At 40.7% G+C, this 16,789-nt stretch overlaps 2 protein-coding genes across 8 annotated transcripts in view; one reads left to right on the forward strand and one right to left on the reverse strand.

The window, feature by feature from the left end:
- Window positions 1-200: 200 nt before the first annotated feature.
- On the forward strand, window positions 201-3,857 carry LOC124181732 (actin-binding Rho-activating protein). Of its 2 annotated transcripts, none has more exons than XM_046568567.1 (4): window positions 201-464; window positions 2,664-2,794; window positions 3,051-3,300; window positions 3,397-3,857. In XM_046568567.1, the coding sequence occupies exons 1-4, from the start codon at window positions 447-449 to the stop codon at window positions 3,517-3,519; spliced, it is 522 nt and encodes a 173-aa protein (XP_046424523.1). In that variant the 5' UTR covers window positions 201-446; the 3' UTR covers window positions 3,520-3,857. The 2 variants fall into 2 exon arrangements, with proteins under 2 accessions (XP_046424523.1, XP_046424524.1); XM_046568568.1 differs by lacking the exon at window positions 201-464 and adding an exon at window positions 2,067-2,209.
- A 5,234-nt stretch (window positions 3,858-9,091) lies between these two features.
- Window positions 9,092-16,789, reverse strand: part of LOC124179767 (agrin-like) — a 290,835-nt gene continuing 283,137 nt past the window's right edge. For all 6 annotated transcript variants that reach the window (XM_046564486.1, XM_046564485.1, XM_046564483.1 and 3 more), the window contains 11 exons: window positions 14,979-15,173; window positions 14,727-14,900; window positions 13,620-13,959; window positions 13,328-13,555; window positions 12,643-13,268; window positions 12,153-12,564; window positions 11,828-12,081; window positions 10,954-11,050; window positions 10,564-10,674; window positions 9,972-10,146; window positions 9,092-9,888 (listed from right to left, as the gene is read on the reverse strand). In XM_046564486.1, the coding sequence (XP_046420442.1) occupies window positions 9,631-9,888; window positions 9,972-10,146; window positions 10,564-10,674; window positions 10,954-11,050; window positions 11,828-12,081; window positions 12,153-12,564; window positions 12,643-13,268; window positions 13,328-13,555; window positions 13,620-13,959; window positions 14,727-14,900; window positions 14,979-15,173 (2,870 nt within the window). In that variant the 3' untranslated portion in view covers window positions 9,092-9,630. The remainder of the gene's footprint in view (window positions 9,889-9,971; window positions 10,147-10,563; window positions 10,675-10,953; window positions 11,051-11,827; window positions 12,082-12,152; window positions 12,565-12,642; window positions 13,269-13,327; window positions 13,556-13,619; window positions 13,960-14,726; window positions 14,901-14,978; window positions 15,174-16,789) is intronic.

The following is a 16,789-nucleotide window of genomic DNA, read 5'->3' on the forward strand; positions in this document are numbered from 1 at the left end:
GACAATAATCGGCGGACTTCTTCGCCGGTATGCGGCTACGGTAGGTACATATAGATTTATAAATACACCTATAGAGGCCGAAATTATTCCCCCGCCGTCGGCGCACGCGAAGCTTAGGAGAGCTCGCGTAAGTATAAGTTTTTTGGGGGGAGATTTTAGGCATCGACGAGCTTGTTATAAAAGGACGCTCAGCATCCCGACGTCTTTACTCACTAAGCACACGCTGCTCCGGCAGAGCTAGAGACTCTCTGTGAAGAAAAAAAACCAAGAGAGACGAAAATTATTAATAAAATATATTGTTCTGAGCATTCGTTTCAACACAATTTGAAATCTCGTTATCGAAGAATCAACATCGTTATTATCGCGGTTGAATCGTTTTACCGAATTGCCGAACAGTATTGTACAGTAATTGTATTTGTGTTGTGAAGGATCAGTGAAACTCGACGATGTCATTGGTAATGTTTGTGAGTATCGCCTTATCTCTCCCTGCTTTATTCGCCAATTTCGAAATCCCGCGGAATTTTATCTTTCAAAATTCGAGAAACGAAACTTGCTCACAAATATATCGTACGTGTGAAAGAAACGCGCCAGTCTTACCTGCCAACGACTTGTGCAAACCACAAGCACACAATGTAAGGTTCGTGCGGATTCGGTTCAGTTATCGCAATGATTGGCACGCGAATGTTATTCGCGAGTCTGTACGATGTAGAAACACAAAACGATAAACCGCTTTGGTAACACCGTCGAGCTTTTGCCCCCTGCGTGCACGGAGACACGTGTCCAATTATTTATCATACCCGTATCGGTGAGGTAACGAATCGTTCGCCAAACTGCACGTGAAGGTATTTCATTCAAGATAAATCCAAAGAATCGCGTATATACGCGTTCAAAAAATTGGCAAATCTTTTCCCCTGGAACCGCGAAAATCGCATCTGGCTCCGATTCCAGGGTACAATGGAATCGCTTTTCCCCTTTTCGCAAGCTCTCCAAAAATTTTCCCGCCCATTTCGATCCAGCTGCGTCGCGACGCCGGCGTCGCCCCGCATCTTGAATCTCGTGACTCTCGCGTATCACGTGCTTAGCGTATGAATGCGATGTTCCGAAGCTAGAAGAAGAATAAGAAGAAGAAGAAGAAGAAGAAGAGGCGTAGAAAGATAGGTTGAACCTGCAGACTGTTGTCAAGGTGCCACGGAGATGGCTTTTATGGTCAGGGACATCGCGAAGCCCGGTTGATTGGAGCCAGGCCAACAACATTCCTCGTTCATTAGACGATCAGCGTCGATCGCGACAACCTGCGACTTACTCTCCTCGCGTCTATTTGTTTCCCACGATTTTGCCACTTTTATTTCGTTTCATCCGTTATATTTTACTTTAACCAGCTCATCATCGTCGCCGTCTAGTCGATTTACGTAAGGTCGTTTTAAATAACTCACTTAGTTTGCTGTTGTATACGCGACTTTACCAACGCCGATTGAATCAGCACGTAGCACTGGCACTGAAAACCTCTGCGTGGTATATTTAGAACCGTACAGATACACAAATCAGCGTGAAACGTTATGTTTTTTTTTTTATTTCTTCACGAATCAACGTTCACCAACGGGATCATAGAATATAGCCTCGCATAGATAACCTTGCATCGGCTCTTTCTGCAACTCCATATATATATATATATATATATATATATATATATACAGAAAAATACTCATTTTTCATCATGAAATTGAGCACGTGAATTTTTCGCGATAAATAATAACATCCACGCCGCAAATTTTTATATCTAGAACCGGGTTGAGCGGAAATCAAGATCAAGGTTCGGTTCACAGATATTCTTATTCCTTTTCGAACTAAAATAAAAAAATAAAAAAAATCAGACTTCTGAGAAAGATTACCGCAGTGATTTGTACTTGTGCATTTCGTAAAGCCATAGTCTTAAAGAAAAGTCTTCGATCGATACTGTATTTGTTCATCGGTGAATGAAACAGTCGGAAAATGATAGCGATTCGATCGATTCAAATTTATTATATCGGTTCGGTTAAGCGAGTAACGCATAGTAGCTGAAGGTCAATGTCAGACTAAGATTAGAAGCCCCTTTAAGAGCGGGCATAAGCGGCTTGCTTCTGCAGGTTGCGGCAGTTACTCCGCGACTGCAAGCGGAAGAGTGCAGTTGTTGTATGTTTGAACAACGAACGCGAAGGGAAAATAGTAACAGGTGCGTGATCGAACCGAGTGACACATGTATCGTTGGTTGTAGATTTGGTTGAACTAGATACTTTATCCTCGATGGGAAAAAATCAGCTTTCCTTGTTCTTCTTATTCTCTTTCTTTTTTTTTTCTTTTCTTTTAACAACGAATTCGATTTCGAATCTTTTTACGGACTTATTATCCTCCGATGAAAAGGAAGGAGAACAAGGAGGGAGAGAGCGATAAAAGAAGTGAAAAAAGACCTCGCTTGTACGGCGGGATTCGAGACTAAGCCGGTATTCAAGCTCGAAAGCTCAGTGCGTAAATGTTAAATAGAACACTTGAGTCAACGACCGAGTTATTTTTGGTGCTATCCAAGTGGATTCAAGCACCGTATACGCGTCAGTGTATTTCTAATTATTTATCAAGGCGGCAATCGAGTCCGTCCGGTATTTTAAACATGCCGATTTCCGCTGTTGCAGGAATCGCTCGGCGACAAGGTGGCCATGTTCAATCAGCAGGCGACCAGGCATCAGGACACGCAAGCCAAGAACCCCTTCACCTCGGGCTTGAATCTGCCCAGGCCAAAATTCTCCAAAGAAGAATACGGCCGGTAAGTCAGAGCTCTGTCACGGCTTTTTGCTTGCTATCAATCGGCCCTTTCGGTTGATCGTTTTTTCGTAATTAGTAATGCTGTTGATCGATGAAACGATTGATTTGAAGGATCGGTTGGCCGGTTAGTTGAAAAAACCGTGAATCGAAGCTTCCGATCAATCGATCAATCCCCCAGCCTTTATAGTTCTCTGCTCGATCTCGTTTGTTTCTAAAAAATTTTCACAAACCTTTTTCGTATTCTTTGGCTACTTCAGACCGGCCGCTGGATCGCTGTCCGATATTCGGGGGCGAAAAGCGTCGGCCCACATTTACAAGGAGATTCTCGAGTTGTGCGAGATGATTTATCAGAACGGCACTCCCTGCAAGGATGAGCCGGATATAATTGGGATCACCTTTGGCGATTTGTTCAACATTTACGTACACATAAACGACAAATGCGTCGGCCTTCTTCTGAGGGCCAGAAAACAGAACTTTCTTCACTTCGAGGGCGAGTGTCTGTTCCAGGTGAGCGGATCCTTCAAATTTTTTTTTCTTTCTTGCGATTCAAGCACCTTTTCCAAATTTATCACGCTTTTATTAATACCTCGTTTTTATTTTCAGAGGCGGGATGACAACGTGCCGATTTTCCTCACAAAACCGATAGCCGAGATCAGGCAGATCTTCAAACAGAAGCTCGAACAGCAGCGGATAGAAGCCCAACAGATAGAAGCTCAACATTTATAACCTCCGTATAATCATCCTGTTATTTGGACGATAAATAATTTGTCACAATTATTTATATCTGTTATGATATCGTGCGTTATTATGCAGCATGATTTTCCTTTATTTCTTTCTGTTATTTATTTCATTTTTTTCTTCTCTTTCTTCTTACTAACCAACAAAAAACGACCATTATTTGTAATCAACTGATTGTAGTTTGTAACTCGTGAGCGTGACTGGAAAACGTGGACCGATGTAAATATTGTATACGAGAAATTGTATAAGGCATGTTGCTCTAGGTTATAGTACAATAAATCAATTTGTAAGAAAACAAAAATAAAAAATCAAACCGTATGGAAAAACTAGCTCATTCCTTTACCGACCCTGCTTCGTTTCCACTCTTCTCTGTCAACTGGCGTTGCAGAAGCTGAGAAATGATTTTTCCAAAGATTTGCCGGTTTTTCAATTTTTGCGTACAACTAGCCTGAAATTAAAAAAAAAAAAGAAAATGCATATAGATAAATATATATATATGTATATATGTATATATGACAGGACGAGAGAAACTAATGAATGAATGAGTAAAATCGGCAGAAAATATTTCAAGGTAATCGCATATAATTTATATTTGTATATACAGTCACTTTACAATGCGCATCATTTTTTTTCTTGTTTTTTTTTTTTTTGTTTTCTGTTTTCTTCGTTCAAATGTTATTTATCGTTTTCACGTAATATCTAACTAATTCATTAGGTCTCAGACATCGCAATGGACAAGGTAAGATGATGGTATATAAAGTAAAAAATTCGTTAGGTATTAAAACTGCAGTGCTTAGCGGTTCCTCTGGGCCTTTCGTCAAGGGACGAAATTATTACCGGAAGAAAAGTAAAACCATGCAAGGTGTGTAGTAAGTATGGTACTTATAGCTTTTCACGAAACTACGACGATCGCTATACTCCTTATATCGGTTCAATCCCCGAACCGTGTTGATCGATCCGAAATGAATCAGCCACCGTCAAAGTTGTAAATTTTACCGTTATTATCAACATCATTTCAATTATCTTGTTAAAATTAAAAACGCTCCGATAAATCGATACATATAGTGTTATATATAGGCCGATTCGGTTTAATTACGCAACTGCACATTTCGCCTGCAACGGTGATTTGACAAAAAGTTGAGATGTATGAAAGTTAAAAAAATCATTTAAAATCGCAACAAATAAAATGTACTCGTTTGAAACATATTATTTTCAATATTATTATCATTAAAATTATTATTATCATTATCATCATCATCATCATCATCATCATCATCATCATCATCATCATCATCATTATTATTATTATTGTTATTATTATTCAGCCTTGCAAGCGATATGGGAGAGGTTTTTAATTTATAATATAATTTAATATATTATATAATATATATACACATATATGCATTTTGCATGCATATATATATATATATATGTTATATAATAATAGTAATAATACGTGATACAATACATAACACATTATCATAACGCATAATTGATGTAATTTCAATTTGATAATCATTATTTATACGTATACGTAATATGTGTATACATATATAATGTCTATTTCGTGGTATGTATAACGATATCATTATACTGGCCATCATAATATTTATACATAGTTTGTATATGTATATCATATACCTATATATACATACCATATATGTATAACGAGCGTGCGGCGATATGTTTTCCGATAATTGAAATATACGTATATTCGAAGAAATATTATACGTTTGACAAACCACTCCTCGAGTTTGGATACAAAAACGTCTAGGTATACATATTGTATATAGGTATATAGGTATACGGATATGTAGAATTTGCTCGCGATTTCACAATTTTCATATTACGTAGATAACGGTGTGTGTACGTAACGTATAAATCGACGCGTGATCGTCTCAACCGTTGAAAGGTTGAAAAATTTTATTTATTCTTTAATTTTTTTTCTTATTGTTTTCTCCACGCAACACATGTAGGTATATTTACGCATATGTATAATCTCTATGCACGCACACTTGAGGCCGTTTACTGACCGCTAAAATCACGTTATATTGGTATAATAGGTACACGTAAATGACATCCATCTATGTCCAATTCATTATTATTATTATTATCATTATTATCATTATTGTTGTTATTATTTTTATACCATTCAATATTCGTTATTAAATCAAACATTATACATCTTTAAAACATCATAGTGTAGATCCTTTTTTTTGGGAGGAGGGGATAGAGGCCAGTTTTCTATACGCGTCTTATTTTTAATACACTATGTATTTAATATGTGTGTGTGTGTGTGTGTGTGTGTGTATGTATGTACAATCAATGCGTATCTGGCATCGGCGTATATACCTATGTATAATTATTATTCATAATTCGTTATTTCATTATTTATTATACAGCACTTACTAATCGGTTATACGTATACGTACTATTTAATTCAATTGCAAGGTCGGCCACTATTTGACGTTTTATAGCTTTTTCATAATTCATTGCATTACAGGTAGACTTATCGAGCGTTCCATAACAAATCGACCTACGTATGACCCTCAACATCGGCGGTTTTCTTTTTTTATTTTTAAGTATGATATAGAGTGTACAAAACAAAAAAAAATCTTTTACCGGGTTTTAGATTTCTTCAAACTTGGGATTGATTTTTATTGCTATCGAAAATATGAGATCCTAATTTTCGAATAGAAGCCCCAATCGATTGGCTTCAAGTTTGTCGTGTGAATTCTTTGTTAAAATACGAAACTTTTGAAACCGATTTGGAATTGGGCAAGTGTTTGGCTTAGAAGCTACAGGAGAAACAAGTAATTGAAAAGTGAGTGAACCATAAAAAATACAAATTTGTATTTTTGAAATCTACATTGTAATTCGATTACCATCAGTTTTTAATTACTTGTTTGGCCTGTAGCTTCTAAGCCAAAGGCTCATTCATTTTCATCGTGGTTTTAAAATCTTTGTTTTTCAACAAAGAATTCATGAGAAAACTTTGAAGCCAATCGATTGGGGCTCTTCAGAGCAGCAAAAATTCAACCCGTGGTACAAGAAATCTAAAACTCAGTGACAGATGATTTTTCGTGCACTCGGTTTAGGATGGAATGCCTCATATATAATATATGTATTAGTTTTAGACGTGTAGCGGAAGGTGCGAGTTCGGTTCGTTTGATACTCTTCGTTTCGTTCTTACAAACTTCACTTTTTTATTCATTCATTTATTCATTCCTTTTTCTTCTCTCACGTTTGTACAGTTAGATATTTTATTACTTTTTCTACTGCAAGTGAACATGATGAGAAAATTATTTTTTGAAAATAAATTAATCATGTAAACTTATGGAAATCGTTTCAGAACAATGATAGTGTTTCTCAATATTTATATATTTATTTATATACAAGGTACACAAAATTAGTACGTAACGTGAACTAGATTCTCGTAAATTTTAATAAGGTTATTGACAATAATGCAGTTTTCTTTGAACGATATTGATATGAAAGAAAACTTGCGATATGTTTCATGAAAAAGCTCGAGAATTACGGTCATTTAGCAGCTGACCTAATCTGTCGTTTTTCAATTTCTATTTTCTTCAACAGTGGTTCCCAACACAAATAATGTACAATTATTGTACCATTGTACTAAACACAACGTATTCATGAATATATGTTCGACTGTACCGAAAAAATGATGTTGGCTAAGTTTCAGCTCTTAATATTAATATTTAGAGTTGCCTCATCGCGATTTTCTATCTCCCATTTAAATAACATGTCCATAAATACCCTTTCACCTCAAATAACTTTTGAAAGAGTAGATTTATCATAAAATGATAATTGAATGAGATCTTTTTTGTAGAGCGTTCAATTCTCTACAAAAATATGTTTCGGTCTTATCAGTACACCGATGCGTCGACAAGTTACAAAATTCCAAGATTAAAAGAAACAAATGTCCCATGTTATTTAAATGGGAAGTAGAAAATTGCGCCGAGGCACTTCTGAATATTAATATCAAGAGATGAAACTTGGATAGCACCTTTTTTCGTCATTTCGAACAATATTTTCGACTTGAATTTTGAAAAAAAAAGATCAGTCGAAATTTTGACAAACTCTAATATATATTTATATTCACTGTATGGTAATTTATTTATTCATATGCGGGGTTTCGGGGTGTTTTGTCTATGTTCTAATCCTAAAACACGGCTCAAGACCCAGCGTCGCGTCACTCTGGGCAGCTCTTGCGAGATTAGGATGCCCGTTTTATATAATTTAAAAAAAGTATCGGCAACGTGGGGCCTTGAGGATTAATTTTTATGTCAATTCTTCTAAGCTAATATTGTTCTTATTCGTCATTCACCCACGTATACAATATATAATAGTATTATTAGCCCCGATAAAATATTTTACCAACATTACAATTTAACGTGTATACACGGCTGGGGTTCCGGCAGGTTTGTTTTCACTTTATTTTCAACAGTCATTTTGGGAGCTTAGACGATTTACGTTCACTTATGAAGTCTGCGCTCAGCGAATCCAGCATGTCGGAAATTAATTATAACATTTATCTCACCGAGCTTGTCTGTACAGAGAAATATTGTTTTAAAAAAGAAGTACTGCTTTTTTCTCAGAACCAAGAATAATGCTGCCTTCGCCGAGATCACAGGGTTGTTAATAACGTCACACATATTCGATTCGAAGTTCAGGGGCACGTTAATTTTCATCTAAAGGAAGAGCGTATTTTTCATTTTTCTAGAGCCTATTACAGCGTTGCGAATGATTTACTTTTAACAATCGGTATATATCTCTTTGTCTCACTTTCCGAACGAAGTATCGAAAAACGATAAGTTGCACGATTTCGGCTAGATTAACAATAAATTGTGACGTGAGAATTGTATTTTATCTGCACAGTGTTAAACTATGGGGATTGTAAAGTATTATCGAATCGTTGAGAAAGTAGCGCAGAGATGATTATTTACACACGCATTAATGTTCGTTCCAATTTATACAAGTGTTTCTGCTTCCTTGTTAAACGTCGAGTATTATTATACTGTATCGTAAAAACAATTAATTATAGGCGTAAGACGCGATAGGTTTGTTTTACGTAAATCGTCCGTCAAATGGAATGTAACGTTATATTTATTATACGTATTATATATAATATATATATATATTCGTTTACAATATATAAAAAGCCTTTTTCCTACGTAAAACGTTTTATATATATATATATACACGTATACACATACATGTATGTATACGCATGTGTATATATTTATTTACGTATGTATAACCTTCTAGCATGATAAATCAACGTTTCTTAAAATACATTTCTTCGTTTTGTTTTATTATTCATTTTTATTACATTCAAAGTTCACAACGTTAAATCTCTCTACCGACACTCAAACATAACACTGATTTTTATTTCTTTATTAGTCAGTCTTGGCATCAATAATATGTATATTATATGTATATACACATATACGATATATATATATATATATATATATATATATATATATATTTTGGATATAAATCAAAATGTTTATATTTATTCCATTTAGTTGTTTGTTTATTTTATAATTATAACTCAATATTAAATTCATTTACGCGTGTTATTGTATTTATATGCATTATAGTAATTGTTATGTGTTCAATTCTTAAAAATATATTATTGTCTTTCGATGGAAATTTTGACGCACCAATTCTTCCACACAATTTAAAATTTCATACTCGACGTATGTATAATTATTACTTTTATCAATCGCGCGATTTGCGCTGCACGTATACAAAAGCACTTTTGCCGGATTATAAAACCGCTTAGAAAATAAAAAAAAAAAAAAAAAAAAAATCGCACAGCTTCGAATTCGCGCTCATCCGGTGTCCCGTAGCTTGCGAAATATGTTCGCATTCGTTTGGCAAAGCGCGTGATGGGAATAGCGATTTTAGAATCGGAAAAAGAGATTTGATTTGGTCTATATTATAATACTTTTTTCTCGTCTCGAAACAAATCTACAGCACTTTAGGAAAGAGCCGAGATTTTGCTTCGTTCGTTTAATTGATTTAATTTATTTATTCATTTATTTTTATTCGTTGATGCGCACTTTATTATCATACGTCGTTGTCGTGACAGAATCCGATCTTCCGTCGCGCGAGCTGAAGTCTCCTCTTGTCGATAACGAAATCCGTGACACAAGCCTTGATCCCCTCGTGTCCTGGCTTACCGCCGATAAACAGTTTCCCGTTGGTCGTCAAGAGCGTCGATTCGGTGGATATTTTCACCGGTGGCAATTCGTCGATCTGTATTACCGTCGCCCTCCGACGTCGCGACGCTTTGACGTGATGAAAAACGCCGTCGTCGATTCTCGCCTGAAATTTCAAACGATTAGCAAGATGAAAATTTGACGAAAAACTACGACGACGCAAAGCGATCTCTGCCTTTCGCGACTTACTCGACTCCTCAACGTCATCTCCTCGGTTTTGCTCTTGTACGAAAGCACCACGTGTCCTCCCTGCAACGACAACGCCAAATGTTCGGCCTTCCCTCTTCCTATCCAGGCAATCAGTCCCTCGGGATGAGTCGTCCTCAGTCTCAGTTCAAATTTGTTCGACTGTTGGCCTCTTCGTCTGAAAAAATGGCGTTGCTTCATTCCAGGATTATTCGAGTTGGAAAGCTTTCGTCATCGTCATTCGATGAATTTGCCCGCGTAAAATGCGTTTCCAAGATCACAGAGCACACATAGATATATACGTATATGTATATACATATCATTACTCAGCATTACAAGCGTATAATATATATATATATATGCAAGTGTTTTGCCACGAGCGCCATAAAGTAAAAAAAAAAAAAATTATTTCACTCTCTCTCCTTTAGCAATTGTCGTGAATTTTTTCTAAAATACCACCGACGAAAAATAATCGTTAATTACTGAACATACCAATGAAGAAACGAGATTTGCACCTAGGTTCTAAGCGCTAAGGAAGGCCTGCGGACTCCGCGAAACGAGCTAACAGCGAATACAGATATCGGTGTAAACTCACTCAGTGTAATCGTAACTTTCGTACTCGTAGTCGTCGTCATCTTCAGGATCGTACTCCGAGTATGACTCGTCGAAATACTCGGCAAAAGTTGTGATGTTAGTGACGTTAGGACTGGGGCGTGTTCAAATTGGTTAGTAAAAGTTAGTCGGGTTTTGTTGCACAAAATTAATTCAACTGCCGGCCCCCCCCCCCCCCCCCCCCGCCCCCCCCCCCCTCCTGCCCCCCGAACCGTTTCCACTTTAAAATTCGTAGACTCTACAGCCGGAGCCGAGTTTGATCCAACTTTTATCATTAGTTAGTTACTGCAGATCCAACTTGTAGTGAGAAATTTAAAGTGAAAACCGGAAGGAGGGAGCCGGCCGCCAATGCTGCTTTCTAAGGATCGCTTACCTCCTGCCGTAACGGTGTTTAAATTGCAAAAAGTTGTCGCCTCTGAATCTGACGGGTTTCTCGGATATCTCGCTACTCGAGATGTCGTATCCCGTGACTGGAACAAAACGATATGCGTAAAACACTACTCGGACACTTTCTGTCCATGGATTTATAAAGGCGGGGGAACTTGGGGAAAACCGATTTTTTCAATTCGATTGGGATTCGTCTTACTCGAGAGTGTGTGAATCAAGCTTTATTTACATTTATTTTTTTTTTATTTTTGTTTCATTAAAATCGATTAGTGGCAGACATTTTTATTGGCAATAACGGCGAACGTTTCGTTCGATGATATGTTTGCGGTGCTCACGGTATCTCGAAAAAGAAAAGCCCAAGCCGATTCAGTTCAAACTTGAATAGCATAGACTTGGACAGTTTGTCCTCTTCGCCACGAGCCCGATTCTTTTTGCAACTGTCCGATATTTGCCTCAATTACCTAAATAATAAAGTTGCAACAAATTTTACCAAATCATCGAATTCCAATTTAAAACGATTGTTATTTTGTTAAAAACAGAAATTTGGATTCCGATGAAGAGGGTAAACTATCCAGGAACACTGTCTCTAAATTCGAGGTAAGTCCGAAAAGCAATTTGGGAGATAACTTGGAAATTGCCACTTTATTGTCAATAACAATGCTCCCTCGTTACCGATTGTACGTGGTAAAAACAAAAAAGAAGAAATGCATTAGGTTCTCGATTTATACGTACTTTTGCACGAAACTAAGCCCAATCGAATCGAACAATCGTTCGTCGAGATAGACAAGTTCCCAAAATCCACCCCTTCACTAGGGTACACTTCCCAATCCCCGATGTCTCGCCATCTTTCGTTTACTCACAAAATTCGCAATGAAGACCGTTGTACCCGGTGACGCATTTGCAGAGATAACTGTTGAGCAGGGGCAGACAAATGCCGCCGTTGTGACAGGGATTCTCGTTGCTGGGACACGGGAGACCGTCGTAGAGCACAGCGTTGTGCTGCGTCACGTTGACGGCGAGGTTCTGGTACGTCCTTCCGTTCACCATCAGCCTCTGAACGGCCCCAACAAGTCCGGTCCAAGCTCCCGCGAGCTTGTGCACCTCGTGCCAGTGCCTGTAACATCACGAATTAGAAGTTCGTATCGCGTCACGTCGGGGTCTCGGCTCGCCGAGACAACCTCTCACCTCACGCCCCCGATGTACAAGGGCATCTCGAGGTTCAGCTCGGTCAAAGGACTTCCGGACAATCCCCTGGCGACGGTACCGTCGTTCAATTGCAGAAGACCTTCGCGGCCGAGTCTGCTGATTCGTACGCAGTGCCAAGTGTCGAGACTGACCGGATCCGGCGAGGTGATGTTAGCGATGCCGCTACCAAGGTTGAACCTGAACTCCAGCCTGCCGTGGACCAGGTTCAGGCTGATGAAGTCGCCCCGGCCGTTGCTAAGCTGACCGTTGTAGAGAAGGAGACCGTCGCTCGCTCGCGAGAGGAACCACATCTCGATAGAAAAGACCTTCGACACCCCCTCCAGGCACGGTAGCTCAAGGAAACCATCACCGGAGAGCTCGGGTACCAACAACTCGTTGAGGTCAGCGTCGACTGTGGAGAGACGTCAATGGTCAAGGTCGTGACGAAGGTGAAAAGGCTCCAAGAACCAACGTATAAATCTAAACTCACGAGTCTCGCAGTGTCGTCCGGTCCTGCCTGGTGGACATTTGCAGACGTAGCCACCCTGCGGCAGGATGTCGCATGTGGCGCCATGCTGGCAGGGTTCGCTGATGCAGGGGTCGAGGGACTCCTCGCAGTGCTGCCCGGTGAATTCCGGGGTGCAAACGCACTTGTAGTCACGGACCTCGTACTTCTCGACCGCGTAGCTGGGTCCGTAGCCGTTGGTGAATCCATCCTCGTACTCCAGGTCGTAGTCGAAGTCGCAGTTCAGTCCGGCGCACCGTTTACGGGAATTTTTCCTTGACCGTTTTTGCTTCATGGGAGCACAGTGGGTACCCTTGCAGACGAAGCCCTTGCCGACTTTCCTGCCGCAGTTTTTGCCCCTGCACCTCTTGGTGGTCACTTTCTTCTTGCACTCGTGGCCGTCGCACAGATCTTCGTCGAAGATCGGTTGGCAGGTGGCTCCGTTCTGACACGGCAAATTAGCGCAAGGATTTTCCCTGCACTCTTTAACCCTGTGCGTCTCAAGTACGTCCTTGTCGTGACCCACGTGAAGGTCGACCACTCGACGGTTTATCTCAAGCTTTTGAATGCAACCGAGGAGACCGTGACTGGTTCCGATGTTATCGCGGACTCTGTAAATACCAAAGAGTTTTAGCAACGGTGGAAAATCGAAGCTGGAACCGAGGCTCACTTTGTGTAATTCGTCGGCATGCTGCCGACGAAGGTGTCCTGGTTAAGGTCCAGGGATTCCAGCATCCCCTCGCTTTGTCCAGTGACGTCGTCGCCGCCGTTGAAAATCAGGACGCCGTCCTTGCGGTACCGCTTAGCCGTCACCTTGTGGAAGGTCTTCATCGTCGCCTTTTGCGGTGAGGTCAGGACGACCGGTCCGTTGCCGAGGTTGTACCTGAACTGAACGTACCTGGGGAAAGAAGCGCAAGCGTCGATGTAACGCCGACCTTTGAACAAGGTCCAAGTATATTTACCCGTCGACTATCGCCAGCGACACGAAATCCCCCGATCCGTCATTCTTCTGCTGATTGTAAAGGATGATACCGTTCTCGGCGTAGGTCTTGAACTCCACCTCGATGCTCAAGGTGTGGTAAGCCTTGAGCCGATTCATCCTGACGAAGCTCTTGCCGTCGAAGGACGGCAGGTCGTAGTCCCGCTTGTCAATCTCCGCGTCGCAGAGAAGACCGGTGAAGTTTGGTCGGCACAGGCAGACGAAGGTCGCGCTTGGAAGATCGACGCAGGTGGACGACATGTGACAGGGGTAAGACAGACAGGCGCGAAACTCTTGCGTAGGCGATACGGGAACGTAGTTTGCTGGTGAAGTTTCGAGAAATTTTTAATATCAAGAGATAAAATATCGGACGACACGTGTGAGTGGTAAGAAAACCCGCCAAGGATCTCTGACAAATTCAATTTTTCGCCAACACACATTCAAGTGAAGAAAGGCTATACTGTCAACACATATTTAGCCGTGATAAATAGACGAAATCCTTCAGAGACTGAGCTTATGAACCCTTCGGTCGGACAATGTGCCAAGAAACATGTCGCTATGAAGTTTCCACCTCGTCGAGCCAATCCCATAATCTTTGTTTCTATTTTCATCTCCACTTCATCGTCACCGAAAAGGAAGATATCCGAGATCGATATCTCCGATTCGATTTCTTTTGCAATACGTTACAGTAGACTAAAAACTAAGCGGCACGTATTTTTTTTAAATCTGTTATTAAACACTTTAAGAGGGTAAAACCACCCTCCGAACCGCGGCATGTCAAGGAGTGATTCGGCAGTTTCACCCACAAGAACATAATATGTTTCGACCAATCCGACTGGAAAAGTTCTCTCGTAACGAGAAATGAAAAATGTAATTTGCCAATGAAAAAAAAAAACAAAAAAAAAAGATATCGACCCTTGACACGCTTCACTTTGGAGCCTGGTTTAACCCCGTTAAAGCGTTTAATGGCGGATAGAAAAAAACACGCGTCTCTTAATTTTTGGTATACTTTAAAATATTGCGAAAGAAATCGAATCGGAGCGATCGAGGTGGTGTACCTTCCTTGCAAGAGCCACCAATTCCCACTCACCGAAGCACTCCTGCCTGTCGCTGGTCTCGGCGTATCCCTTGGAGCAGACGCAGCCTCCGCTCGTGCACTCGCTGTTCGGTATCGTGCAGTCCTTGTCGTCGCTGCACAAATCACCGAGAAGGGCGGTCACCACGCGAATGGTGGCGGGAGTCGGCCGGTAGGAAGCTGCGACCCCTTGAATGCGAATCGATAGATGAGAAGTGGCCGTGAGCCGGACGCTCGAACGAGCTTTCGGGAATTCCAAGCACTCACCTTGCTTCAGGTTCTCTCTGTCTATGGAGATGGTCTCCTGGTGGGCTCTGTGGGTGTAGTAGTACCTGGAGTCCGGCTCGGGAACGAGAAGATGTCGGGTAGATTTTGACAGCGGCGAAATCGCGGCAGCTGGTTGAGTGTACTGAACGGCGGTGAAGCGTTTTACCGGAAAATCGGTGTTCACCATTGGGTCGTCTGAAAATGGCGGTGAAAATTAGTCGCCTTTCGGTGCGAGACGCATCGCCTGTCTTTCCGAACAGAGAGGGTTGGGAGGGGATTGCGGAGAACGATATATTGCGACATCTTCTGCGCGCGGTGAGATTATTAGATTAGCAAGTGAATATCGTGACGTGATAGCGAGAAAAGCGCGAGGCAGATTAACGAAGCCTTCGGCTGAGCTTTTCACGTCCCAGTTTATTTTCATTCGTGTTTCTTTCGCGCTGTGCAGAGCTTCGCTGGGTAATTGCTCGGCGGACAAATATACTTGCAATTTGGTTCTATACTGATGGAAAGTCTTTCGCGAATACGTAATATCTTGTCTCGGAATCCCTGTTTGGCAAAGTGCAGTGTAAATATTTTATTTCCAAAGCCTCGTCGAGTCTTCGTCTTTGCACGAACGCGCATCAACCGTGATCCTACAGCCTTTTTACCGTATGGATAATGCGATGACAGAGAGAATCGCTCCTTCTTCGAGATAAACGCTCCAGGGATCAGGCCTGTATAATTTAAAAGAGTCGAAGCGGAGCTTTGCAACGATCCGCGGATCGCGGTAGGCCGAGGGATTTAATGTAGTTTTAATTACATTTCAATTTGAAGTAATTCTCTGTTGATTATTTGCCAAGCTCATTGTTAGATCGCTTCATATTTATTTCACTTTATTTAATTCCTTTTTCTCTCACTCCCTCTTTCCTTTTCCTCCCCCAGGCGGGCATTTATGGTATTCATTTCCTCGCTTCGCCACGCTCCGGGAATTTGCGCGGACAAAAGACACGAAGTCGTATACCTATATATGTAAAAGAATAAACGAACCCGGGGAAAAAAGGGAACAAATTTTTGCATACTGGTTTACAGTGAAAAAAAAAGAGAAAAAAAAAAAAAGAAAAAAACAATAGGGTGAAATTTTGACCAGAAAATACAAACTTCGTAATTCTGCGGGTGCTTGGACGAAAGGCCAAATATATTTGGTCTATGCCTGCGTCTTTAAGAAAGAAAAAAAAAAACCGTCCGTTCACCCTCGAGATAATTAAGCGTCCCAGCCAAGAGCCCGGAGTCTCCCTTACCTCAGGCTACCCGGACTTAATTACTTATTTCAGAAGCCCGGGAGGACGGATTGTTCGGTTAAATCAATAATCGTGTCAAGCCGCCGAGCTTGCGTTTAGAATGAAATTTTCGAAGGCTAGGGAGTAAAAAATTCATCCGATAAATGATCGGGACGCAATGTCGGAATGGCCTTCGCCAAACTTTGAATGATTTATGTATTCCCATCGATTACACGCCGCGTTATTTATAATTGCTCAAATAACTTGGACGGGCGCGTTTCGTACGCGATAAATAAATGTCTTCCGCGGAGCTAGAAGAAGGAGTATCGAAAACCAATGATGGGAAGAATAGGAAAAACTCTTACATGGACGATGAGGAACTTCTTCCGAAGAAGCACGTTGCAGCGGTAGTAAATGCTTTTCGTAATCTAATTTATGTTCAACTTTCCACGGGCATGTGCACGAAGCGGAGTTGGCTTACTTTTCAAAAGATTGACTCGAAAGAGACCCGGCACTCCGGAATTGCAGATGGTCCCCAACCCCCGGCAACGG

The sequence above is a fragment of the Neodiprion fabricii genome, chromosome 4 (assembly GCF_021155785.1).
Source record: "Neodiprion fabricii isolate iyNeoFabr1 chromosome 4, iyNeoFabr1.1, whole genome shotgun sequence".
NCBI lineage: Eukaryota > Metazoa > Arthropoda > Insecta > Hymenoptera > Diprionidae > Neodiprion > Neodiprion fabricii.

Coding starts and splice junctions, on each gene's coding strand:
- LOC124181732 (XM_046568567.1), top strand. Junction 2,795..3,050: donor TCCAAAGAAGAATACGGCCG/GTAAGTCAGAGC, acceptor TGGCTACTTCAG/ACCGGCCGCTGGATCGCTGT. Junction 3,301..3,396: donor AGGGCGAGTGTCTGTTCCAG/GTGAGCGGATCC, acceptor TTTTATTTTCAG/AGGCGGGATGACAACGTGCC.